Here is a 27,234-nt window from a genome sequence, read left to right on the forward strand (position 1 = left end):
GTTTTATGTTTGTTTCAATAATGGGTAACGCAAATTTCAAAATTAATTTCCCATAGTCCTATGATGTTAATTTTTTTTCCAAACTTGGCTTAATCAATCAAGCCACTTTATGATAATTCATGTCTCGCAGATATAAATAGAAAGTTCAGACATTTATCTGTCGCTGCCAAGTTAGATGATATAGATAAATGAACAATTGTCATAACACATCCACATCCAATACCTTTAAACACTCAAATGCTCGCATACCTGTCGTGTAAGATACATTCAGTTCAGGTCATTACAAAGAAACTCATAACACTTTAATAACATTTTATTGTACAGCTCACATTTCAACACGTCCTCATTTACAGAGCCCGTCATTACACCAGGTCACATTTTAAAGTTCAAGTCAACTAATTAAGTGTATTTAAAAACTACAGCACTCTCGTGCTCTTAGTCGGTGGTAAACCTTAAAGTTACAGAAGTACTGAAGGTTGAATCACAAGATAATTCAGGTGTAGCTGACATAAATTGCAGTTTCAGCCATTTTTTAAGGACCCCAGTCATTACTGGACACTTGATAAACACATATAGGAGTTCACAGCTTTTGGTTTGTGTTCCCGATCAAATCCCTGGAAAAATGTTTTTTTTTAAAAGCAACACTTCACCACAGAAAGAAAGCAACCTCTTACTCCATTCAAGACTCTCTTGGAGAAAACAAGTTTTCAAATTTTCTAGTTAAGGTGTAGTTTATCAGAGCACAGGGAATAGCCCTGACAAAGCTGGCTCCCATTCCATTATAATAACCTCTAATTCCATGTCTGTCATATATCCCTGTAAGTCCTTGTAATATGCCTGAAGCTGGACGTGAATCTGAGCTGAAAGCTGGAAAACAAGACAAATGACGAGTTAAACGACTCAGATTGTTTCAAATCTTCTTAATAATGTGTCACAGGAAAAGCAAGGGTTTACCTTGAGCTTGCTGCTGGGTCCTGATCACCGCCAGTGGGTAACTGGTCATTTGTCCAGAAGCAAAGGCCACAAAACTGAAGAAAAACAGTTTGGAGTCACTGTTGTAGGCCGGATCACTCTTTGCCCAGCTCATGATTGACTGCAAAAAGAAGCAAAAGGTTAAAGAGAGCATCTTTCAGACAAACTATCTGATCTCGGAGTGTTGTTCTGTCTCACCTGATGAACTGCACACTCCACACCTGCGTAGGGGATCATGCAGAGGATGCTCGGCTTGAATCCTCTGTAAAAGGAGGACATTGACTCATGCCTGTAAATTGACTGGGCACACGCCACAACACCGTGGTAGGTTCCAGCTTGCTGGAGGTTCAGCCTCACCTTCAGTACCTGAGGGGGAGACAAGAGGAGATCATCTCAATTACACAGACTAGGACATACTGATATTTAATATTTTTAATAATATATACTTGAATAATGTTCAGCTGCTGTGACAAAACACAGGACAGGACAGGACAGAAATGTGAAAGTACTCAGACCTGCCACTGATCTCTGATACCTCTAAAGGGTAGAAGGCAGCGTGAGCAACAGCACCGGACACGCAACCCAAGCCGAAACGCTGCTGCACCGTCAGGGTCTCCTGCGTTCTGTTTTGGGTGTACGCCTTCATCTGGACAAAGCAGAGAATCGGTGAGTGTGCTTGAAAAGTAGAAATGTGAGAGCGGTGCATCAATAATTCATATTAGAGAGTGACACCTGGGCGTAGATGAGACACTGGAGCGTTGACTGCGGCGTTCCTTTCAGCACATTGACGGCGTTGCCTTGCCACATCGACCGCAGACCACCTGCCCTCAACTCCTGAAAGCCTTGGGAGAAGGCCTTGGATCCATGAACCTGCAGAGCGCACAGAAAATACTCTCATGTCAATCACTTTCATGGGCAAAAATAGTTTATACATTACATACAATATCATATACAATTAGTGATATTGTGCTTTTTTTATATAGCACCTTAAACAGGGGAACATAGACCCCAACAAGAGCAGCAGAGGAGGATCCCTCCCCTTGTAAGTGCACCTTTGAGCTTCGATTACTGTGTCAAACACACTTTATGTGAGTGTTCAGATCAAGAAGGGGCTCTGTTAGAACAGTGGAAACAGCTGAAAGGCAGAAATACAGTAATCACAGAAAACCTGCGCAAGCTTCATGCCCAGCGTGAGCAGCTCTGGATTCTGTGCAACTGTCTTAAAACAAACTGTTCCAACGAAGTGATGTTTAAAAAGAGAGTGAAATATTATTCTCACAGTTCAGCCGCTGCCATGCACACCTGGAGGTGTTTTCTTAGGTGTTTGAATCTGATTTACTGCTCCATTGACGACCATCCAAAAAAACAAGTGTCGCAAGTAACACATTCTTGGGCATTTTGTTTGGGATCAGACATTCACAAATTTATCAAATCATGTGGAAATAAATAAATCCACCCATGCATTTCGCTCATAAAGTAGCACCTGGCGGCGGAGCTGACCTGAAGCTGGGTCTTGAGGCGGTCGATGGGGGCCGTCACACTTCGGGATACAGCATCTGCCAGCCCTGCAGCGAGAACGAACGTCCTCCACGCACCGAAGCCAGACGCCTCCTCGGGGAACTCGATGGGCATTGCCCGGCTCTCGCCCACATCAAAAACCTACAAACGGATGAAATGAGCAATTATATTTATCATCCTTCAATCGGCATGTTGTTACTCATGCTTAAGTGGACGGTGCATGCATCATAGTTTGTGGACACCCCTGCTTTATCTCACCAGACTGTGTTTCCACGAGGACACCAGCTCCCCGATGTTGTCCACAGGGTTGAGGATGACATGCTGCAGGAATTCAGCCCAGTCCACTGTCATGGAGCTGTCTTTGTCCATCCTGGTGGCCACAGAAAGGACAGCCACAGCACAGACTCAGTGCTTTGTTGGTTTGTTTCATCACTTACTGTAATGAAGAATCTCAATGACCAGCTGTGTATTTTGCCATCAAAATGTGTCTAAAGCATCACTTTACAAAAAGGTGCTGTATATCATGCTGGTAATATATTGTTGATCAGTAACTGATTGGTGACTGAGCAGTAATAAGACAGACGGTGAGTCCTAAATGACAGAGCTTTTTGGCTGTGTAGCATCCATTTATTCCTTTGCACCTGCAGGCTTAATGTTCGGTGAAAAGGCTGGTGGAGACCTGCTGAGCCACAACTTATTTACCTGCATTATTGATCCTTAAGCATGAATGACCATTTATAATATAATCTGTGAACATCTGTCAGCCCATTACAGCATAAGTATGCCTTATTGTACAGTGATGCCAGAATCTTTTCAGTATAATGTGTTTAGAAAGCGGAAATATGATGAATTTGTGAAATATGCACCAGCATGTTTTAATCCCATAACTACAAATGGTTTTTATATTTCCCACGAGGGAATGCTTGTTTAAATACAACAATGAATCCATGAGGTAGTGGGCGAAAAGATCTTACATTTGAATTATTTTTTTTGCATTCGGCTTTGATATGACCACTCCTAACTCCTTAAACAAACATATGATGTCCTCCTGGTCAATCACTCCTGATCAGAGAAGAAATGCACAAAGTTACAAACAGATACTGCTCTTCCAGTTATACTCTGCAGATGTCAAGAGATGTCTGTGCTTAACATTTCTGGCAAGTGATACTGGAAACTCGAGTGCAAGGGTCACAGTCTGCAGCATTTTGTGGCGTATTGTGACTGTGTACCATAAACACACCCTGTCTGCCCTGCCCTGACCTTGAAAATACAATTTATTGTTAAAGAATTAACATTTATGACCATTAAGAAAAGAATATGCCCAAATAGGACTAATTTTCTTGTACATGAGAAGTAAAGAAGAACAAAATAGGAGGTGTAATGCTTCAAAACAAATTCAAGAATCAATCATAGTTATGTATTCAACACAGCTACTGTAAATTATAGCGTTTTCTTATGTCTCCTTGAATGAATGAATGAATGTGTAACATTTTCAAGAGATAAGACTCTGAGCACTCACCACATTTGTCCTTGTCAAGGTCATAAAAGTGGATCTTCCATTTCCTCTCTCTGTCTGTCATGTAGCTGAGGAACTCTTGATAATCCAGCAGGCCATTTTTGTCTTTGTCATAAGAATCGATGATATTCTGGGAGAAAGCACAGCAGGTTTGTGGTGACCAGCACTGGGATTAAATAATGAAATAATAGCCTGGCACATACAGTACATGCTGTTCATAATATTAATGATAATAAAAAGCCTGTGAAGAGTACCTGGACCTTGCCATCCGCTGAGAGGATCCCATGCTTCCTCATTTCGTTGTGCAGCTCCGCCACAGATATGAATCCATCCTGGTTTTGGTCCAGTTTAGCAAATAAGCCACGAAACTGATCCATGGTTCGTTTACAGACAATTTAGCCCGAAAAATGAAGCTATGAATAGAGCAGTCAGCCTCATCGGCTCCTTTTAAAGTGAGTAACAATCAATGCATGCATAATAATCAGATAGATAATTGACCTGCAGCTCTCCTCTGACGCTGACTCATGGGCAGAGCAATGAGCGCGTTTTACATGCAGCAAAGAGAAGAGATCATTTTCTCTGAGGTACAGCAGGTGGCGCTGTGGCTGCGAGGGAGCCGGCGCAGCATTATCATCCTCACTCGTCACTGTGCCCCCCCCCCCCCCCCCCCCCAGAGTATTCAGACATTGTAAGAAGAAAATAAATAATAGATATATAAACGTGTAAATATGCAGAAACTGAGCAATCAATAGGGTTTGACGTGGAACCACACACACCCTTTATTGGTCAGTGGTTTGCTGAGCACGAATCTACAATTAACTGCTGTCATTTGTTTAGTTTAGTTGTCACATGTTATTGGATGCATATATTTTTAATTTCTTAAAAAACACTTTCACATAAAGGTGAGACTCGTGAAGTACATTTAACATATTTCACCTGTGACAGGTTCATGCAGGCTCATCAAATACTCACATACATGTGAAATTCCTCATGGAACTATTGTAAATACACTCAATAAATACAAATACTATTGTAAAAACACTTAATAAATACAAATACTATTGTAAAAACACTTAATAAATACAAATACTATTGTTAATACATTCATGTTGCTCTTACATTAGCTAGCATTAGCTAATTTATTTAGATAAATAAATATTGTTTATGGGGTTTATTATGTTAACTTTCACTACAGCTGCTGCTATTAGACAATAAAAGTTCAACAGTAATTAAACAATAAATACACACAAAATTCATCCATAACCATCATTTTGAAGCCCATTCTAATAATTATTACCTTTTACTTTTTAAGAGCTGCCTTTCCTTTACGTGCATTACTTTATTTCTTTTTCCATCTACTCCATCCTGACACACACCGGGGCTCCAACACCGGAACCAGATCTGCCTCTCGTGCTGAACTTGACGCTGTGGATGCAGGAGAGGGAGCTATTTAAAGAGGCTCATCCAGAGACGGACACATAGCACAGGGTCCACGGCGTTGACTAACCGCCTCTAAATGGTTTTCATCCCTCAGCGCGTCTCAGTCTGTGGCCTCAACCCGTCCGTCCGTCCAGACTGAGGCCGCTTCTCCGCTCCGACAGCCAGCCGCCGACCAGACCCGGTCCAGCCTGCCAGCGCCTCTCCAACGGCTTGTCTGCTCTCCAGGCCGATTCTGTTATCCGTATTCGGGGACACGTGAAGAGAAATGGGTAAAGATTATTATAAAACGTTGGGCATCTCTAAAGGAGCCACAGAGGAGGACGTAAAGAAAGCTTACAGAAAACAAGCGCTGAAATGGCACCCGGACAAAAACAAGTCTGCAGCCGCCGAGGAGAAATTTAAGGAGATCGCCGAAGCTTATGAAGTCCTCAGTGATCCGAAGAAGAGAGAGGTTTATGACCAGTATGGAGAGGAAGGTAATGTGTTTCTGTCATTTTTGCCCCGGCGTGGCGGCTCTTCATTCCCCCTCAGCATACCGCTATAAGCCGTTATAAAGCCTGGATGGATGTACAGCACAGCTGGCTTTAATTCAAGTCCCTCACTGCACCCAGCAGGCCCACAAAACAGCTGTTCAGCACATTATAGGTCCGCAACTGTGCATTTTATTCTAAGAAATGCTCATTAAACTGTATCTGCATGTTGTGTTGTAAGAGGGAGAAAAGGCTGGTCACCATGTCTGCCACAGATTTCCTCCAGAACGGGGCTGCTGTAATAGAAGAAGAATAGCATTTGCTCATTTCTAAGCCTGTGTCGTACCTACAGGCTTATGTTTTGTCAGAAAGGTTGAATTTTCAGTCCAGATGGCACAGCTTTGGGTGCAGATGGTGGGGAGCATGTTGCATGAGGAAGGGAGAGAGACCACAGATCATACATCCATATATCAAAAACTGGATGGCATGTTGTGCTTTTCATGAATTTTGTCTTATTTTTGTCATCTAATGTCAAAGCTTACATTCTGAACGTCGTCAGGAATGGCTCTGTAAGTGAAACAGGGTGTTATTTCGTGTGTTATTTAGTGTGCAAATGTGTGCTAGAAGGAGCACAAAATGAATATATATATGTATGATGGCTCATTTAAAAGGTCGTTCGAGCCATTCTACAGCATGTGCATCTATGTGTGTTTTACTAATGACAACATTTCTTTAACCTCGCCATTGGAAAAACCTGAGGAGATTATCTGCAGGAATATCTCAAAAATGGAAGATCTTGAGTTTGTAGTCTCAGAATTTGTCCACCAAAGACAAAGAAGTTCCTGATAGTCCTTGAAACCAATTACAAAGTGTGATATACACGCAAAAAACTACTGAACCTGTATATTGGTCATCAACACCTTAAGCTGAAGTATTCAAATTGGTTTTTATACTCTACAGTACGAAAGTGGATCAAATGATGGAACCTTTTAAAGGGGTAATTTTCATGAAAGGCAGTGTGATGCTAATGGTTGCTATGATGCTAAAAACTGAGGTGGCGAACTGTCGTGACAGAATTAATTTAAGACAAAACACCAAATATTTAAAATGACATTGACAAATGTCAGTTATACAGGATCCAACCAATGACTGTTTTCAAAACTGATTAATCTGCTGCTTATTTTCTTCATACATTGGTCAACCATTGGTGGCTGGTTGAAAAGCACTCATCAGGTGACGTCTTCACAACCAACACTCAAACCCCCAAACATGTTCAGTTCACGACAATGTCAAGACGAGGAAAAGTCTTCTCATACTTGAGAAGCTTCAACCATCTAATGTTTGACGTTTCTGCCTGAAAAATCACACGAACAATGACTCCACTTTCAAAACAGTTCTGTCAGATGACTAATCGATTAATCAGCTAATCGTTGCAGCTGTAAAAATCTGTATTTAACGTGGATTGACTTCATGGATGATACATGATCCGTGGATTGTGTCGTGCATCACTGTTGGCGAGACAGGCGTCACTTATGACATGTGGCAGCTCTCCCACTGCTGAGTGTCAGCGTTATAGTGACTGATGAATCATTTCTGTTGCCCATCAGGTCTCAAGGGAGGAAATGGGCCCACTGGTGATGGACAAGGCAGCACCTTCACCTACACCTTCCACGGGGACCCCCACGCCACCTTCGCCACCTTCTTCGGGGGTTCGAACCCCTTCGAGATCTTCTTTGGCCGTAAAGCCAACGGCCGAGACGACGAGGACATGGAGGTGGACGGAAACGACCCCTTCGGCTCCTTCACCAGCTTCAACCTGAACGGATTCCCTCGGGACGGGCACATCGGGCCCGGGGGGCAGCAGCGCCGGAAGCAGGACCCGGCCATCATCCACGAACTGAGGGTTTCCCTGGAGGAGGTCTTCCACGGCTGCACCAAGAGGATGAAAATCTCTCGCAAAAGGCTAAACCCAGATGGCAGGACCATGCGCGCCGAGGACAAGATTCTCACTATCGAGATCAAGAGGGGCTGGAAAGAGGGGACCAAGATCACGTTCCCCCGGGAGGGAGACGAGTCGCCCAACACCATCCCTGCCGACATTGTTTTCGTCATCAAGGACAAGCCACACCCTCACTTTAGGCGGGAGGGCTCAAACATTGTGTATCCTGTGCGCGTGAGCTTACGACAGGTGAGGCGTTTTCTATTTCGGCAGCCACTTTGACTGAGAGCAGTATTAATAGAGTCTGATAGATGGATTAGTCACACAGCGGGGAGAGTCAGAGCAGGCTCACATTTAGAGTGCTGATGCTCCAAAAACCCTGGTCACAATCAATAAGCTGTAGGTAGTCTGCCTCAACAGGACGGACATACTGAATGAGCATAGTACTGGACTACACACACGCACTTTGGCTGCGCACTTATGTAATCCAGATCATCAACATTGAGAAATCGGAGCTGTATCACGGGGAGGGCAGAGAGGCGACACCCGCCCACGCGCAGCGAGTGCAAGATGTACTTATATGGTTCCTCCTACTCTCAGAGATAGAGCTCACGGCTTCATCTCGTCTTTGAAATCGACTGAAATCGAACTGCCGGATAATTGGAAAGAGTAAATATAATCAATGAGCATCAAAGTGCATTCACTTGGTAGCAGCTGTCTGATAAATTAATCTTAACTGAAGCACCACTGGACCACTAGTTTTTCCCAGAACTTTCCGCTGAAGCTCACAGCACATCCAGCATTCACGACGATCTTTGATTAGAGAGACCACCTGTTATCACCTGATGACAGCTGAGCTATGTCCACGACAGCTGAGCAAACTCCGTCCACTGACCAAGACTGTTGAAAGCTCCAGAAAAGATATTAAATGGACCTTAACTTATGACTCCATGGAGTTGTGTTATTTGCTCATATCTACGGTCCTGTGCTTGTACCACAAATGCAGAGATGGATTGGGCTCAGTTCCAATCAGAAACCTGCCAAACATGTTTGGATTAGTGTCACAGTACGCCCAATGCAAGGTTAACTGTCCGCCAAGTGGTTATATCTGCAGAACTGTAGATATTTAGAAGGTGGTTTGGTGCATCAGTTGAGGAACTGCAAGAATCAGAGGAACTTGCACACCGTCTGCAAGAGCTGCTCTGAAACACCAGCCAACATTAGCTTATCGCAGATGCTGAAGTATAAATTAGCTACAAAAGAAACTGCAGTACAAAGATGAGCCTGAGGCTTTTAAACTGTCACCATCGTACAGTTTATCCACCCGAGGACACTGACAGCAGTCACAAGCGTCCACATGCTCAGTGCACAGGTTGGTCAAGATTCCTCAGAAACAGGGATTCTTAAAATGTTTATGTTCAATATCAGCTGATTTATCATTATCACATTTTCCAGATGTCAGGAAGCAGATCTGCCAGGAGTTCAGCACTACATCATGTAAACTTTTGCTGCATGTAATGCCGAACAATAGATGACAGTCAGCTGCTGTGAATATCAGTTTATTTTATTTGTGATCTTCCATTCATTTGTTGTATCGTGCAGCATGCTGACATCATCCTTACGAATGTCACGATATTCATTTTAACCACATTCCCCAGCCCCAGTTTACACATGTATAGATTTAATGGGAGCCGGTGCACAGATTCATGGGTTATTTTCTCCCACAGCAGATCCTGTGTGGGCTGCTGCTCTCCTGATTCTCACTCTTCCACATTTCTGTCTTTTCAGTCGCTGTGCGGATGCTCGGTTACCGTGTCAACGATAGACGGGAAGACGTGCAACATGAAGATCACCGATGTCATCAAGCCCGGCATGAGAAAGACTGTTGCCGGGCAGGGTCTCCCCTTCCCCAAAAACCCCGAGCAGAGAGGAGATCTGGTGGTGGAGTTCGACGTCAACTTTCCTGAAACGCTGCCGGGCAACGCCAAGGACGTCCTGAAACGGCATTTACCAACCTAGGATGAAGGACCGGGGAGATAACGGCATGACAGGGCTCAGCCTCGCTACCAAACACACACACAAACACACACACACACACACACACACACACACACACACACACACACACACACAAGGACAGTTGTGACAGTTCACAGATGGACCTCCTACTGAAGAACGTGCAATTTCTATTTTTGAGCTATGTGGTGTTTTTATAAATACCGTGCATGCCAAGTTGATTGAAGTGCAGGTGAAAGACTGTCTGGGTTGTTGATATCTGAACGTTACACATTTTATGTACGTGGCTCTTTGCCACAGTCACTTTATCTTTTTGTTAGTTGGAAATATTTGGTCGTGAATGAGTCGACAGTTGCCAAGAAAACCCCAGCGATCCTGGGAAAAACTGCAGTGCCAAACGTTTTCTCGCTCTAATTTAGATTCAGCAGGCTTCATCGCTGACATGTTTCAACCGTCGCTCATGTTTCTGTGGTCATGACGAGATAGAAGCTCCGTTCGGACGCTGGCTTAACATTTGTGTACAGGTCATGTAAGACGACAGTGGTTGAATGAACTCACCCGGATCATCATGTGTGCATTTTAGAAGCTGACATGTGAAGAACTTGAATTTTAAAATAAATATTTCCACATGAAGTGATCTCGAGCTGTTTCAGTTCTGGGGAGGCATTCGATGAATCCTCCTCCTCAATTATCACTTTGAAACCGTTGATGCTGCTCAGGCCTATTTATAGCCAGTTAACAGTCTGCATAGCAATATGACACAAATTTCTCCAGTTCCCTACAGCGCCAGACAAAGTCTCATGTTTCCACAGTCACATTTTGTTGTTTTAAAGCTTCTGCAGATTCCTGATGTGCAAAGATCAACATTAAAAATACACTGACTGAATTTAATGTTTGCTAATGGCAAAACTATGACTGTGTAAATATAGCTGTCTGGTCTCAGCTGCTGGCTATCAGCTGCCAACACTGAGGCCGTTATACTTTCCCACCAGGGGACGCCACATCACTCATCGTGGCTCAGGGGCCCACAGAGGCGGGGTCCATGTCAGACAGAGAGGGCCACTTGGGCTGCTGACATTAGTACTCATTAGTTTTTAAGTTCAGAGCAGGGACAGTGGCATTTAAGTGGCATGTGTGAGCTGTTATTACATGGCAGTAACATGCATTTATTAGCATCTGTTAGCATCTATCTACCGGTCTATCTATCTAGCTCTGTATGCTGTTTTAAAACAAATGTCAGCTTATTGGCGAGCCAAAATAGATGAAGGCCTCTGGAAGCACAAATTGATCCTGTTGCGAGCACAGATGTGTATAAATCGCATGTGTTAGAGATTTGTGCAAATGATGAGTCACTGTCATCCAGGGAGGGTGGAGAGTAAACACACCTGCTCCTTCTCAGTGTGTGCGTTTGTCAGCCTAATGCGAGTCTTCATGGGATTCCACTAAAGTAGAGCAGACAGTAGTTTGTAAGGGAAAAAGTCATTAATACATTTCAAATCACAGTTGACTTATGTTTCCAGTACTTTACCTTTGACTGAATATCACAACTCACTGCACCTGTCTGTCATTTTACTGACATTGCCGTCTTTCATCAGTGATTATATAGATAGCATACTGCACCGTATAGAAGTGTGTCATTTAAAAAAGAATAAGAAGCCTTTATGCTATCTAAGGCTACATTACACATCCTGGAAGTCCTTATCTCAAAAGCCTGGGGGACTGGAAATACAACTATATGAGTACTATTATGATTTCCCATTTTCTCTAGAAAATCAGATGTCGTTTAAAGGGGAACACCACAGATTTTACACCTCAAAGTCTCTTTAGAAGTTGTTTTTAAAAAACTGCCTCAAGTGATGTCACTTGAGTCAGTTTCAGCTGAAGACTGCGTGTTTGAAAAAAAAAAAACAAACACTGCTCCTCATCTCTGCTCCAGGCTACATCCGCCACTGTTAGCATAGCACACCTGAAATCCAACCAGACTGCCAGAGGTAAAGCATTCTGGGTAATGTAGGCAGCAGGTTTTTACCAGGAAGAAGAATGCATGGAATTAAAAAACAATATCTCTGGTTCTGCTGCATTAATTAATTAATTTTTTTTAACTCTTCATTGTGAATCCAATGATATTATGTGAGTGCTAAATTCTCTCTCTGTGATGGAACCAAGGATTTCCATGAATGCTGTCAAAGGGGCCCCCAATAATAGTCAGCATCTCAAATTCAACATAACTTGAAGGGGATAATCCCATTTAGATAATAAAGATTTATCTCTTAGCCTTAAAAAGGGAAGATCAAAGGGCACATTTGCAAAATATATACCAACCACTGAGTTTGCAGCATTTTTTTCCTCCCTATTACAGCAAAAATACAAGCTGTCGTATCTGTATATTGTATATAAAACCTAAATGTACTGATTCAAAACTCCAGCATGCACTGACTGCTTGGATGGTGAGAGCACTGAGGTCCTAAACAGATCCGCATCTCTGCTTATCCTTAAAAACACTTTTTGAGGTACTTGTACTTCACTTGAATATTCCATTTTCTGTTACTTTACACTTCTACTTCACATTTTAGAGGCACATATTACACTCTTTAGTTGAGTTGATAACTTTAGCAATTCTTCATAATAAGCACAGTATAATTTGTTGCTTATATTTTTATACTTTTACTTAAGTAACGTTTAGAATGCAAGGCTTTAACTTTTAACGGTATTTCTACACTGTGGTACTGCTAATTTTACTGTTAAAAAATCTGAGCTCTTGTTCTTGTTCTTTACATCTGCTTGTAATTTGGACTGAACTAGTTTTACTATTTGCAGGATGAGGGGTGCTGGTGATTTGGGCCCTAAATGCTTTTGATTTAGGCCATAAACCCCTTAAATTTTAGGGGATCAAAGCAAGAGAAAAGCAGTGGTGCCTGCCACCTTTCATCCAACCAACCCTTCCCCACAATCCGCACCAAGAAACCAGTTTTTCTGTATGTGGGAGTCATTTCATGCAGCTTTAACCTACAGTGACTTGCAACATGTGTTTTAAAGACACCTGAGTAATTATTTTAATGCGTCGATTCCCCTGTGATGGCGCACAGGTGCACCGGGACGGGACCTCCGACTGCGCCGAGCCCGGGTCCGTCCCACTGCGCCTGCGTCCCGCGGCACGCTGGGAGACAAACAGAGCAGCTATTGTTAGCCGCGGAGCAGCCAGCAGGTCGTGTCAGAGTTTATCCCACACTCACCACCTACCTGTTGAATATTCACACCATTAATTTAAAAGCGAGGGTCGACTCGCTCAAGAGCGAAGTGAAATCTCAGGCGAGGAGAGGAAAAGTGTTCGCGGAGGGAAGGAAGGAAGGAAAGAACCGAGGAAAGAAGGAAGTAAATAAGGACAACACGACCGTTGAGCTCGGAACTCAACAGGTTAGCTAGTTCAATGTTATAGCAGCGGCTCGGACTTTTTTTTTTTTTAATTTTTCCACGTCGAAAAACAAACGAAGACAGCGACAAAATGCCGTTGGGACCGTGGAGGAAGAAAAACAAATCGACGAAGGAGCATTTGGTGGAAAACGAGGAGGTCAGCGGCGGACACGCAGGTGCCGGGAGCTTGAGTAAATCCGCCGTGAACGGAGCGGGGCTCCCGCCTCCACCTGCCAACCTGCGGCCCAAACTGGTCTTCCACACGCAGCTGGCTCACGGAAGCCCCACCGGCAGGATCGAGGGATTTACCAACGTGAAGGAGTTGTACGCGAAAATAGCAGAGGCGTTTAAAATAAGCCCACCTCAGGTAAGAACTCACCTGTCGTTAAAGGAGAGAGAAGACATGGAAGTGAATCAGTGTTGCGTTCAAGTGTTAAAGCTCGATTTTACTGGGAGTATTGAAGTACTCTAACAGATACACAGTGTAAGCAGACACGGAAAATAATTAAGTAGATTTACTCAAGCACTGTACTTATGTGTAATTTTTAGGTACTTTAGTTCCAGTTTACACCGCTTCATACTTAACTACATATCACAGGGAAACTTTAGACTTTTTATCCCACTACATTTGTGACACCTAGGTTCTTTTCAGATTAAGATAATGATATTATGGTAATCTAATGAAACACAATCCATCGTTAAAGATTAAACCGGTGCCTCCCAACCTTTTCTGGCTCGAGACCTCTTGCGGATAAACTCCAAATTCTCAGATGTCTGTGAGCTTTCAGCAATTTCACCAAATATAACATTTCCTTTTAAAACCTCACACATGGATTCATGACTGTTTGAGGTCCAAAGAGATCAAATTATCAATTATTTATCACTAATGATAAATTCTAAGATGACAGAAACATCCGAATAACAAATACAGCTTTTATCCATCACCTCACGACCCCTCAGATTTATCTTGTGACCCTTAGGAGGGGACCTGACCCTGACCTCCATTACCTACCTTTATATAAAGTAATCCAAAGTAGTTCCACTTCAGCCAGCTGTAATAATAAAATCCCACTTACTCACTGATGCATCAGTATCAGCAATATTATAAACTTTAATAATATCTCAGTTTTAGGGGCCATTTTTCTGCAGAATGAGTGGTTTTCTTTGATCTTGCTGATAATACTTAAGTACTTTTACTTATAGTGGAGTATTTCTCCACTGTGTTAATGCTGCTTAAAGAACCTTTTAATACTTCCTCCACCGCAGCAAGTCGAATACCTGCAGTAAGGGCTTGGCTAAACATTTATAAGTGGCTTTGCTAAGAGATTAGCCCCGTTATGGCCATTGAAAGTCAACTTTGATTGTCTCGTGTCGAAGCTATTTGGTGTTTGCAAAGGCACGCCCTGCTAGCTCTCTGCCAGCCTGCACACCTTCAACCCTTCAGGACTGAGGGAGATTTGTGTCTTACCGCAGTCACAGGATACCGGACAAATTTAATGTTGCGTCTGTCTTTAGATAGGTGTTTTTTAAAGCCCATCCAGCATCCAGTTCCAGCGAGAAGCAAAAGCTACGTGTGTGCGAGGACGTCCTGAAAACAAAAGCAGGTTCTGTGACCTACTCTCAGCCCAGCAGCTCTTCTAAGCTCTTCTTTTCAAAGCAAAGTGCGAGTGGCATGTTTGGCTTTTGTCAGCCTGAATATGACTAGATAGGCTGGCGGGGCAGCCTGTTATCAGCCCGCTGTGCTGTCAGAGCTGCAGACGTGAACTTCCTTCTCCTCTTGAAGCGCAGAGATACAGTGGCTTCATTCAGCGAGTGCAATGATTGGAAAGGAATCTCTCTCAGTGGCGTTGGTATACAGTGAAGCAGGACTTCACTCATGTATGGATGTACATGTGGTAAGCGGAGGGCTTTCTGATTTGATGTCAGAAAATATTCCTAATGAGCCGCAAACTCAGCAGACTGGGAGAGCAGCCATTTTTCTTTGGCTGTTTGTTCCCTCGTGTCTATCAATAACACTCATTAGGGCTGTTCAGTCTCTGTCTAGACTTGCTTTGGTACAGAAACTGCCTTACGGCATGTTCTTTTTCTATGACAAGCACAATACCACTGAGGAGCTAAAGAGATTTGGGAGTTTAGCTGATTTTCAGCAGGGTGCGTTGGCAGACCTGATTCAAACCTCCCTCTCTGCAAGCGCTGCCACGCTCAAGCGTCTCTGAACAAGAAATCGATCTTGCACCAGCTGTAGCAGCGTTTTGTAGCTGACCTCTGACCTTTCTGCGAAGGGGGACAAGAGAGGATCAATAATGGAGGGATCAGTTAAGAATCAAGTTGGCGTTTATCTTTGCAGTCGCCACATCACGATAAGAAAAAAAAAAAAAAAAACTGTTGAAATATGGCCTCAAAGCTGCCAAACAGGTAGCAGAGGAAAAATAACAAGCCAAATGTCAACACACCAGTCCGTCCCATTAAGAGAGTTTGTCACACTGGCTTTGTTTGATGAAGAAGGAAGGACTGTGTGCCACTGAGGATACTGGCTTCACAGACACAAAGCCCGATACAGACAGACAGACAGACAGACAGACAGACAGACAGACAGACAGACAGATGGAGTGCGGTGGGATAATATTAGTCGTTGGACTCGGCTGCTTTCGCCACAGGAAGTCCCTCACGTCCGGCTCTGTGGGCATAGCCTCAAATATAACCAGATAAGTTGTCCCAGCCACAACCAGAGGCGTCCCAGAGGACCCGGGGGCGCAGCTCTGCCCAGGGCCTCCTCCCTCCACAAACACCACAAAACCTCACTCCGCTCCCCGTGTGACGGCCAGCAAAACAGGCTTTTAGAGCTACAGTCAGGAATTTCAATGGACACCTGAAAGACGCTCTGGCTGCTGCCAATATAATACCCAATGTTTGGAGGACACGGTTCGCAGGCAGGAACATGTCTGTTCACACAGATCCAAGTTCTGCTGTTTTCTCATCCTGCTGAGAAGTGTTTCTGATATTTTGTCCACTGTGAGTGAGGGGGACTAAATGTTAGAAGCACCTCTGTCAATATAACTCAACACAGTTCAATAGCAGCACCAACTGCTTAACTGATTAATTGAGAAAATAATCTGCAAGTTAATTGATAGTGGAAGTAATTGTTAGCTGCAGCTGGGCAGTATTTTGACATATTGATACCAGCACCAGTATCAGACCCTGTGCTATACCAGAACAATGATGTGTTCACCTTCACTTTGAGGAATATAAACTAATCCTCCTCATTAAATAAAGCATGCTAAACTTTTCAGTGCACCAGTGTTAAATGCTGTAGCAGAGCTATCCCAAAACACAATTAGCACCCTCATAAAATACCTGACGAGCGAGTAAATGAACAAGACTGCAGAATCCGAGCATTTGATGTCAGCTTTCCATACCTGAGGCTCAGCGCCTGTGAGCGTTTGGTGACGAATGATCGGACGGTTCAGTTATTCATTACAGAACTGTCAGATGCAGTCTGGACTCAAAATGTGCTGAGAGGACAAATTTCCCACTCAGCATCCGACGCATCTGCCATCTGTTGCAGCTCTCGCGTGGACTTGATCCGTTAAGCAACCAAGCTGAAAAACCATATTTACATATTAAAACATCTCACAAACAGCTGTAAATAAAATGAGGTTAATTAAATATGAATCAGTTAATGCTAGCGCCGTTCATTTTCACAGCGTGGTGATGAAGACCTTTTCCCTCAGATGTCACACAGCCACGCTTCCTGGATGCCGCGTTCAAACACTTGAGGACAACGTCGTCAGTCCCGTGGCTTTTTGTGATTAAGATGTGGTAGATTTAGTGAAATAAACTCCCAGCTGTTGCCTTAAAAATAACAGACAGATCTAAACGTCTGCTGTGGAAGCGCTGGTCGTTAACACCCACTGAGCTGCTGCCCCGTCACGCTGCGCCTTCTCGTAAGCGAGTGAATTGGAGGACGGGACAGTTTTGGATGCATCCACCCTGACACCATAGCTGTGGTTGTTTGTAAACCAGTGGCTCGGAGGTTACATGAGTGCACGGCTGAGCCCGATATCAATTATGTAATGAACAATGGAATTGTCGTCCTTGTGCTTTTTAGGCTTTATCAGACGGAGCAGTGCCGAGTGGAAAGTGGGGAGAGAACATGCAGCAAAGGGCCACAGGTTGGAAACGAATGTGGACAGACGTCACGTTGCATTAAAGCATGTCTGGATTCGCCGTCAGCATCTATTGTTGTACTTTAATTAAACACAAATCCGCATGTTACACTGCAGCTCAGGCTCGCTTTACTCAGAAAGCAGGACTGATGCAGGGAAGCTCGTCTGCGTGAAGTAACCTGCGTCTCAGTCACAATGACAGCAAAGCCCAGCAGACGCACAGGTATTATGCAAACTCTGCGTTATCTCGGCCATGACGTGAACGTAATGCTGCCGTGTTCAGATGAAGAGTGGGATCTTTTTATGTGCTCCTTCTGCTCGGGTCAAAGTCTGGTTATTGGCCCTGCAGCCTCACAGTTCGAGGTGTGGCTCTGCGACTTTGCCTCCTGTCCGATGCAGCTCTCTGGAAAGCTCGCGGCCATTTGCCTGCAGTTTGAATATGAGGGCCGCGGTCGTGTGACGCCTCTTGTTTTTGTTTGGCCGGTGGTTGCACTTCCATGTTTGCAGCCAGACATTTCTAAATCTTGGGAGGATTAGGTGCAACAATCTCATTTGATGGAGCTGTTTGTGTTAACCGGGCCCCTGCACTCCTGTAAAACCAAGCATTTATGGTACTGCTTAATAAAGTGCCCTCTGTGTGTATATCACAAAACAACATAAAAACCAAATGGAAGTTTAATTCAGTGACTTGAACTAGAGCTTCAGCTCGTCATTTTGTCAGTTTAGAGTTCAAATTTGCTCATAATCATGAACCAGGATGATTGAATTGTAACTAAATACTATATCATCACACAGCCTCCATCATTTCACAGCAACTAACAATTATTTCACCATCAGTGAATATGTGTTTGTCTATAAAATGCATGAAAACAGTAAAAAAAAAAATGTTTTCAGAGCCCGGGCCGGTAAACAGTCCAAAACCCTGAAGAGATTCAGTTTTTTATCACTTCCAGTGATGTAACAGAGAAGAGCAGCAGCCAGAGGATGCTGGACTCAACTCAAAAGCTGATTGATTTTCATCCTCTGGAAACGTCTGGAAACCAATGCCTGGAAAAAAAAAAAAAACATGCCGAAATGTGAAACACAACAGCTTTGTTTCCAGAAAGGCTCATCGGTGTTCGGCCAAAGGATGCAAAGCAGCGCTGTGCTCTTTCCAGTCAGTGATTGGTGGGATTATAGCATTAGAAAGGAAAGCTGAAGTTTTCCTTCATCTGTCATGCTTTTGCTTTTTCACTGTAGTCTTAAATGACCGATTCCCTCGCGTGATAAATCGGTCCAGTTACGTTACATCAGCGCTTAATAACATGTTCTGACGTCGTGCTGCAACATGATTCCAGTGAACGTGTGGTTACCAGTAAATGTGCTTCAGTACACGTGACAAGCAAATGAGCGTCTCCCTGCGCGACTGTGCAAATGTGCTGCTAACGAGGAGTGTGTGACGCTGCACATCCCAGGTGTGTGTGTGTGTCGGTGTGTGTGCGCGCGCGTGTGTGCTCGTCACTGACTGGACTGGACCTGTTTTTATAGCGACTGAGGTTTACCAGCAGCGATGCACAGCCAGCACAAGGACATCAGCACGTTTTCAGAGGCGAGTCCAGGTGTCCGTCGGCCCCTCTGAGGGTCGATGAGACGACCTCCGGTGCATCAGCTAACATCTGTTGTCACCTGTCTGGGATGGTCGTGCTGATGCATCTGTACTTTGTGCTCTGTGGTTACCGGTTAAATCAGGCTCACTTCAGTAATTCAGGCTTATTTTCAGGAACTTCTGTCTCATGAAGGAAGTTTAAACGAGTCTCACCGTAGTCTCCATCCTGTCAGACGAGTCTGCTCCTGGTCAGGTTAGTTTTCCGGTTCAGCTTCACCTCAGGCTGAGTCAGTGTTACAGAGATTACACCTGGTAATAACATGCAGCTTTATTCGAGGTGTAAAGGATCAGAATGTGACCGGATCTGCCGGATCGAGTCTGAAGGCGGTCTGGCTCACGTTGTGTTGGGATCTTAGGTCGATGTGAACGCATCCGTACACAACAGAACACTGATACAGATGTTTTCAGGTCGTTCTTCAAATTTAAAGAGTGAGCAAGTGAGAAGGCTGCAAGAGACACGACCCTAAATACTGATTATGAATCTATTCTGTGCTGTGAAGACACTGAAAGATTCAACAGAACTGCATGAAAAACCAAAGGAACATCCCGTCTGTTTGCAGTAAATATAAAACTGATCACATTTTGATACAATCTGACTGTGAACTGTCTGCACAGTCCTCCAGTCAGCCTATTAGACTGCAGTTAAAGTAAAGCGAATGAACATGTTCAGCAACACAACACAACACAACACAACACAACACAACACACAGCGACACAAGACTCAGACAAACAGTAGCTTCACCATGTGGACGCTGTCGCATGCACAAGCCAAGTGTCAAACTCCAGCTGATGGAGAACTTACTCTTGTTACTCTGCTATAAAACGAGTTTCCTGGCAGCGGTCCTACGTGATACTGTTTCATATCACGTTGCATCTTGTACATCATGAGCTGTACTTTGATTTTCAGCTCATATACAAATACAATTAATATGACTCATACAAGGACATGATAAGAAACGCCTCATCAAACTGAGCTAGCAGCCTGCCTGCTTTGTTTTGTTTTGTCATCTGTTTTCTTCATTGAACTGACGAAACATGTTCGTTTTGGTGAGTTTGTGGGCCTCTTCACGCCGCTCAGGTGTGAAGCACCTCACATCCGCAGTCAGGTAAATGATTAGGCTGGCGTAAACGCTGATCAGTGTGATATCCTGTTGAAAATGGAGCCACGCCGCAACACACACAGCTTACATCAGCATATTTTCCCTGTTAACTATTAAAAAAAAGGCTGAAATAACAGCAGATGAAGACAGGAAGTGAGGAAAACGTTGTTCCGCCGTTCCACATGAGTAACTCCCCGCCGTAAGCGTGACGTTCAGGCCTTCTGCCACGAGTGGATCCGTGGAAGAGGCTGCGAATGGACAGCGGCTCAGCTGCCAAACAAACAGGTTTCTCAAGCTTTCAGTCAACAGCGTTTTAATGCGGGAGAGTAATTGAGAGGGAGATCCAGCCTGCGTTTGCTCAGCCTTCACTTCAGGCAGGAGAGGTGATCTCTGCGGAGCACGCGAGTAGGCGGAGATCTCCGAGAGTCAGCACTCGCACTTGTGTGATTATAAAATTGTATAATCCCTTTTGCTTTGTTAAACGGCAGTCTATTTTTAGCATGAAACTGCAGTGAAAAGTTAGAAGGAATTACTTGAAATCAGTGACTCAGATTCTCCTTCGGGTGGTGAGGCAGGCTGAAGCTGACATGAATGATTATTCTTTGATTAATCACTTTGTTTAGAAGTGCTCTCCAGAGCTCGAGGTAACATTTTCAGCAGCAGTCATTAAAAGTAAAGTAATGAACGCTGAAAAACGAATGCGTTTTATTGTGCTCTCGAGGAAATGGGTCGGTGTAGGTGGTGAGCAGCGGCTGAACAACAGTTCAGTATGCCTCTCTGACAGCAGAGGAAGAAGTATTCAGATCCTTAAAGTAAAAGTAACAATACCACAATGTACTTCACTACTACTTTAGTGTGTACTGTACTGTGCAGAGCAGAGCAGTATATTATTGTATATAATTATTGCATCACTGTAGCATAAAATGGAAATGCTCAGGGCGGCACGGTGGAGCAGCAGGTAGTGCGCGTGCCTCACAGCAAGAAGGTCACCGGTTCGATCCCCGGGCCTTTCTGCACGGCGGAGGAGCACTCCGACTTCCTCCCACAGACCAAAAACATGCTCATTAGGTTAATTGGTGACTCTAAATTGTCCTTAGGTGTGAGTGTGAGCGTGAAAGGTTGTGTGTTTGTATATGTTACCCTGCGATCAACTGGCGACCCGTTCAGGGTGTACCCAGCCTCTCACCCGTTGACAGCTGGGATAGGCTCCAGCCCCCCCACAACCCCGAAAAGGGATAGTTAGGTATAGACGATGGATGGATGGATGGATGGATGGATGGAGCATATGAAATACCTCAGAGGTGCACTGCATGAGTAAATGTTACATTCGACCACTGTTTGATGGATCACTGATGGTCTCATCTCTGTGGGCTTGGCCGCGTGACGCTGTGAGTCCACCCTCACAGTCAAGACGAGGACGTCTTCTGTCCGCCAGTAAACATCCTGAAGTGAAAATATTTGCGAGAAGAAGAGAGTTTGTGTCCATCGTGCACTGCAGGGCCGGAGGCGCTGGCATCTGCAAGACGAACACGTAATCAAAAAGTGATTGTGAGTGTTTGTGGTGACGACTCTGCAAACATGAAGAGCGGGTCAAGAAGCTTTTATTAAACCTGACGAGTGTGTTTGGTTCAGCGCCTCCTCAGGCCCAGCTCATGAGAGAAGGTTGTATTTTCACTTTTCTGGAAAAAGACACATCATACAAACTGATTGAACAAAAGGTGTTTTTAAATGTCCTTGAATGTGTCTGGAGCAGATGCTTGTTATTGCATGTCCTGGAAAGTGTAATGATCTCTCCCATTATGAAATCCTGCAGGGAATCATGCATTTATACAAATAAGTACATGAATATTAGCTCCAAACTCCATTTCAGATCAGGTTTTGTCTGTTTTTTTTCTCCATTCATGTGTTTTTATTCCTCCTTTGAGAGCACTGACCCGTGAGTAGCTCCGTCTCGGGTGACGCTGAACAGATTGCAGCGCCTCCCCTTTCGCTCGCCCCTCCGTGCGGTTATCGAGGTTTCGGTCAGCGTGGCGCAGGCGGTGGGAGGCGCACTATGTGTCGATGTGAGTCAGGCTGTCAGAGGCGAGGCGGTCGCCATCAGCTCGCTGCATCCCAGCTTCGCCCGGCGGCGTGAGCGCGCCGCAGCTGTCGGCCCAGCAGGAGGAGAGGAGTGCTGAGAGCTGCTTAATGCAGCCGGCAGCCTTGGTAACCGGGTGTAGGCGTCCGCTGCTGTTCCTACCACTCGCTCCTGGGTAAAGCCCTGGCCTTGGGGCGAGGGGGGGGCAAGAGGGTGTTATGGAAAAAGAGAGGAAGAGAGCCATCACTTCAGCTACAGTCCACCCCTCCCTCGCCTCAGACATCGCCTCCTCTTCTCCTCTGTACTCTCTTTGCCCTGCTCCTCTAGCGGCCTCCCTCCATTATAACCCAGTCTTTTATAGTCTGGTAACCCAAGGCAACGCATGAGGCCATGTCTGCTAATGTGAGCGAACAGCGCCTGTTGGTACGCAAGGGAAAAAAAAAAAACAAGGGCCCAAACAAGGCAGGCCTCGCTGCCAGAGCCTGATTGGTGCACAAAGGTCATCCCCCGATGAACCAGCACGAATCAATCCCTCTCCACCCGGAAGTTAGCCGCTAAATCCTGCCTCGGTATTTCTCAAAGCCCTGCCAGGAAGCTGATCCCGCAGAACAAGCTTGATGCAGACCTTCATGTGGGCACAGCTGAGTGGTTTTATCCGAATAAACAACAAATGAAAGCAGAAGTTATGAAAAGCTTCCCTGTCTGTCTCGGCGAGTTAGAGCGGAATAAATGATTCAGGTGCCGGGTTTGGCCGTCCAGCCTCTGTTTAAAGGGCCGTTGAACCAGGCTGCTCGTGTATCACATTGCTGGCTGATCACATTTCCCTCCCTCCGTCCTGCCAACACACGGCAGCTGCAAGGTGCGAAGCCAGATTTCAACCTTTCTGGCACAGGAGTAAAGGTCATTTCCCCGGTTTGCTTTGTCACGGCTGGTTCAGCCACAGAGCTGAGAGTTCAGCTGCGTTGGACGCACACACACACACACACACGGCGCCGATGAAACCGCGAGGTGGAAGAGGCGTAACTGCATCACGTGGCCGCTGCGATGGAGACGGAGCTCCCTGATGAGTCCGGCAGCGCTCTGTCATCTGCACTCAAATGCTTTTATTTTTGAATCTGGCTCAGTTTTCAGACTGTGACTAAAAACGTTTTTTTTTTTTTTTTGGTTAAAGAAGCAGACATTTCTGGGGTTTTCCTTCACAACAGGGCCTCTTGTCCTATTAAGACATTTGCCTAACAGGCCATTTGATTTAGAGTCTAGAAGCTTTTATATGTCAGTGCTGTAATTATCAGTATGTGTATCATATCTGCTTGCTGCATGTCTGCATGTGCACAGATCCTGTTCTGCACCCTCAACACCCACAAGATTGACATGGACAAGCTGCTGGGGGGCCAGATCGGCCTGGAGGACTTCATCTTCGCCCACATTAAAGGGCTCAAGAAGGAGGTGGAGGTTTACAAATCCGAAGATGCTCTGGGCCTCACCATCACCGACAACGGCGCCGGATACGCTTTCATAAAGGTGAGAGGAAACGGCTCCTCTGGCCTCGAACGCAGCAGCATCAGCCTTCGTCACCCAGTCACAGACGAGTCGAGTTATGCAGCAAAGGAGAAATACTTGAGGAGAGATGGACGAGGGCATTGACTGAAATTAATTGAGCTGAAAGAAAAGAAAACAAAACATGGACCCTGTTTTTATGTCATATGGGTTTAAATAACTCTTATGTACGAAAAGCAGCACAACTGAACAGACTGCAGCATAAAGGTCAAAGTACGTCCGTTGAGAGCGCTTGTTTTTGTTACTGTCAGGCTCAGATTGGATTCAAAGCGTCTGACAACATTGCAGGAAGGATCCTTCAGAGACCTTTTTCTTAAAGAGTAAGATTATTTCTTTACCCAGAAACAGCCGTTGTGTCGCTCTGTTCAAAGAGTCAAATTATCATCTAATCTTTCGGGTTTCATGTTTAAAGTCATTCTGCAGTCTTGCTTTCATAGCGGAGATTCTAATTCATCTTGGTATGTTGGCTCTGCGGCTGCAGACGGGTCTAATGAGCTTATTTGGCCTCAGTCATCTCACTCCGCCGTGACAAAGTGCTCACATGTGCCATCATGTGATGCTGAAACAGCACTGCATCCTGACTAGCTGACAGCGTTTGCGACACGCTGAAGCTGGGCTCAGTGCTGTGAGGCCCGTCGTGTCTGAGCTATGAAGGAGATGCTGCAGCTGGTTTACTGATTCATTCAGATTTAAGCTCTGACATCTTCATCTACACTTCCTTAACTCTTAAGAACATGAATAGTCCAACCTAACACCTTCTCATGCAGTAAAATGTTGGTTTATGGAGCAAAATGTGGGTTGAAAAAGTCTGCGTTGAGCTCAAGCTGAAAAAAACAACAACAAAATGAATTGAAATGAAAATGTTCCTTTCAGAATATTTGTCTTCCTGTGGAGAAAAAGACCAGGAAACCATCATTCACATCGACAAACCCTCAAACCGGAATCGGATATATTTGCATCGCAAATGTTTGTTTCCTTTTTTAAAGCTTTTGAACTCTCGCACAGAAACATTTAACTTTGCACGGAAGCATTTTTAATAACTATTTCTGTTTGTGGTGGTTTCTGGTATGACATGATGAAAGAGCAGATACAGCGCAGTCGTTCAGTGTTGCCCAGGACGTTTAGCTCACACACAACCACACACACACTCTGTTGGTTCGTTTGCTGCCTGGTTTTGATGTGTGTTTTTCTCTTGTGTTGCATGGAAAAGCCTTTCAAACAAAGCTCTTTCCGTTATATTTGCCTTCTTTAATCCATCCTCTGCTCCGTCTGCGCGGCAGCGGATCAAAGAGGGCAGCGTCATGGACGGCGTGAAGGTGATCTGCGTGGGCGACCACGTGGAGTGCATCAACGGACGCAACATCGTCGGGACGCGGCACTTCGAGGTCGCCCGCATGCTCAAAGAGCTGCCCCGAGACAAGTCGTTCACCCTGAAACTGGTCGAGCCGATGAAGGCCTTCGGTGAGTGAGACGCTGCGAAAGCAGGTGCATCCACACGTTAGAAAAACCGACCACGATGGCACACACAAAGGACACATACAAACATAATATCATGACAGGGTCATATCATATCTCTCTGTGATATTGTTTCACTTCCGATTGACAGAAATGCTGGAGCCCAGGTCAAAGGGCGCCAAACCTGCCAGTGACAACAAGATGGGCACGGGGAGGGGGACTCTGAGGCTTCGCTCCAAGGGCCCAGCCACCGTAGAGGAGGAGGTGAGTCTCTCTGGATTCGACACATCAAGTTCACAAGTGTCAACAAGTTGTTTGATATAATCTTAAAGGTTCCCTCTGTTGAAGTCTGGAATAATTTAAATTGCCGCATATTACTTTGAGCATCCTGGGAAGTGCTGTGCGAGAACAGAACAGCAACAAAACACAGTAGAACCGAGAAGCTGAGTGACTGAAACGGAGTCGTTGGTGTTTTGCAGCCGACAGAGTTTGAGGAGAAGGCGGTCAAGAAAGTGGACGACCTCCTGGAGAGCTACATGGGCATCAGAGACACTGAGCTTGGTGAGTGTGAAGCAGCATCAGCCTGAGACTCCGTGTGCTGCCTCTGTTTGTAGAATCCACGATTTCATGTCAGAGGTCTTAAAGAAAGTCGTTAATATCTTGCATGCTGGTTAAATTTGAGTGGTTTTGTTCATATTAATCAAGACTAAATGATTAAATAGCTAATATCCTGTTTCAGCCAAATGCTTAAGCCTCAGTTAGTCCTGTCTGTGACCTCAGTCTGTGTCCAGGATTTAGTCACATACGCAGAAACCAGGGGGGAAACAAAGCATTTTATCATGCAGCTGCAGTCTGCTCTGTGGAAATATTGGATTTAAACGCTCCAGGCAAACATTTCATCATTCAGGACAGAGAGCAGATACAGAAATCACAAGAGTATCAGTGAAGATTCAACCAGCTGCTGGATCACAGATCAAAAATGGGTTTTACAGAGGTATCGCTGTGTGCTGAGCGTCAGTACAGGACACCATCCCGCTCTCGGACCGTCAGCTCCTCGGTCACACAGTGAAGTGTTCCTCTCTTCCCTCCACAGCTGCTACGATGGTGGAGGTCGGCCGCGACAAGAAGAACCCGGACGAATTCGCCATGGCTCTGGACGAAACCCTCGGGGACTTCGCCTTTCCCGACGAGTTTGTCTTTGACGTCTGGGGGGCCATCGGAGACGCCAAGCAGGGAAGATTTTAAGTTTGCTCCTGCCTCCCCGAAACACACACACACACACACACACACACACACACACACACACACACACACACACACACTCCTTCCCCCGACTCCCCTCTTAATACCCTCAGAAGCAAACTGGACTAACTTCCAACCCGCACCAACGGGGGGCGGGTGAAGTGTTTTAGGTGTAGCTTTGCACTCGGAGCGTCTTAAAGCGTCGACTTCACAGGAGGAATTGAACACGTCAGCATTTCGGCGTCGTCTTGTAAAGATACCCATGAAATGTGGAGTGGTTTCCACCGGCGGACCTGCCTCCTGCACGCGGAGGAGTTAACCATTAATTCCAGATGTTGCGTAAACCTTTAGCGGACCCCCTTCGAGGCGCGACGCCACTCTCCCGTCGGAGCAGCAAACCTAGTCAGCAGCGGTCTATTACACTGGATGTGAAATGGTTTGTGCACACCTTAAATTTGAAAGCAATCACTGAGTTTTGATCACTTTGTAGCTGTGCTGTTTTGAATATACAGACGTTATCACGCGGCTTTTTATAGGCTTTTTTATATGTGAAGGTGCTGCTGATTTTACAGCAGCAGCATTGTGTAATTAGTGTAATTATAGCGATTGTAGCAATATTTCTCTCTCAAGCTACCTTTTTATCTCCCTCCCGTCTTTTTAAGTCTTCGAAATGACCTCACAGTGCAAAGATTTGCAGCTTTCGGGCCGCA

At 45.0% G+C, this 27,234-nt stretch overlaps 3 protein-coding genes across 4 annotated transcripts; 2 read left to right on the forward strand and 1 right to left on the reverse strand.

The window, feature by feature from the left end:
* Positions 1–296: 296 nt before the first annotated feature.
* slc25a24l (solute carrier family 25 member 24, like) lies at positions 297–4,587 on the reverse strand. The gene is made up of 10 exons (XM_070973545.1): positions 4,261–4,587; positions 4,010–4,136; positions 3,465–3,552; positions 2,749–2,860; positions 2,473–2,631; positions 1,705–1,842; positions 1,508–1,618; positions 1,171–1,338; positions 955–1,093; positions 297–867 (listed from the first exon to the last, which is right to left on the reverse strand). The coding sequence occupies exons 1-10, from the start codon at positions 4,381–4,383 to the stop codon at positions 680–682; spliced, it is 1,353 nt and encodes a 450-aa protein (XP_070829646.1). The 5' UTR covers positions 4,384–4,587; the 3' UTR covers positions 297–679.
* Positions 4,588–5,376: 789 nt separating this feature from the next.
* On the forward strand, positions 5,377–10,504 carry dnajb4 (DnaJ heat shock protein family (Hsp40) member B4). The gene is made up of 3 exons (XM_070973798.1): positions 5,377–5,922; positions 7,524–8,104; positions 9,644–10,504. The coding sequence occupies exons 1-3, from the start codon at positions 5,712–5,714 to the stop codon at positions 9,872–9,874; spliced, it is 1,023 nt and encodes a 340-aa protein (XP_070829899.1). The 5' UTR covers positions 5,377–5,711; the 3' UTR covers positions 9,875–10,504.
* A 2,542-nt stretch (positions 10,505–13,046) lies between these two features.
* gipc2 (GIPC PDZ domain containing family, member 2) lies at positions 13,047–27,181 on the forward strand. Of its 2 annotated transcripts, none has more exons than XM_070973799.1 (6): positions 13,047–13,649; positions 23,606–23,791; positions 25,108–25,288; positions 25,434–25,546; positions 25,762–25,843; positions 26,376–27,181. In XM_070973799.1, the coding sequence occupies exons 1-6, from the start codon at positions 13,374–13,376 to the stop codon at positions 26,525–26,527; spliced, it is 990 nt and encodes a 329-aa protein (XP_070829900.1). In that variant the 5' UTR covers positions 13,047–13,373; the 3' UTR covers positions 26,528–27,181. The 2 variants fall into 2 exon arrangements, with proteins under 2 accessions (XP_070829900.1, XP_070829901.1); XM_070973800.1 differs by having other exon boundaries at positions 13,248–13,649; positions 25,434–25,550; positions 25,769–25,843; positions 26,376–26,647.
* Positions 27,182–27,234: the final 53 nt, after the last annotated feature.

The sequence above is a fragment of the Chaetodon trifascialis genome, chromosome 11, assembly GCF_039877785.1.
Source record: "Chaetodon trifascialis isolate fChaTrf1 chromosome 11, fChaTrf1.hap1, whole genome shotgun sequence".
Taxonomy (NCBI): Eukaryota; Metazoa; Chordata; class Actinopteri; order Chaetodontiformes; family Chaetodontidae; genus Chaetodon; species Chaetodon trifascialis.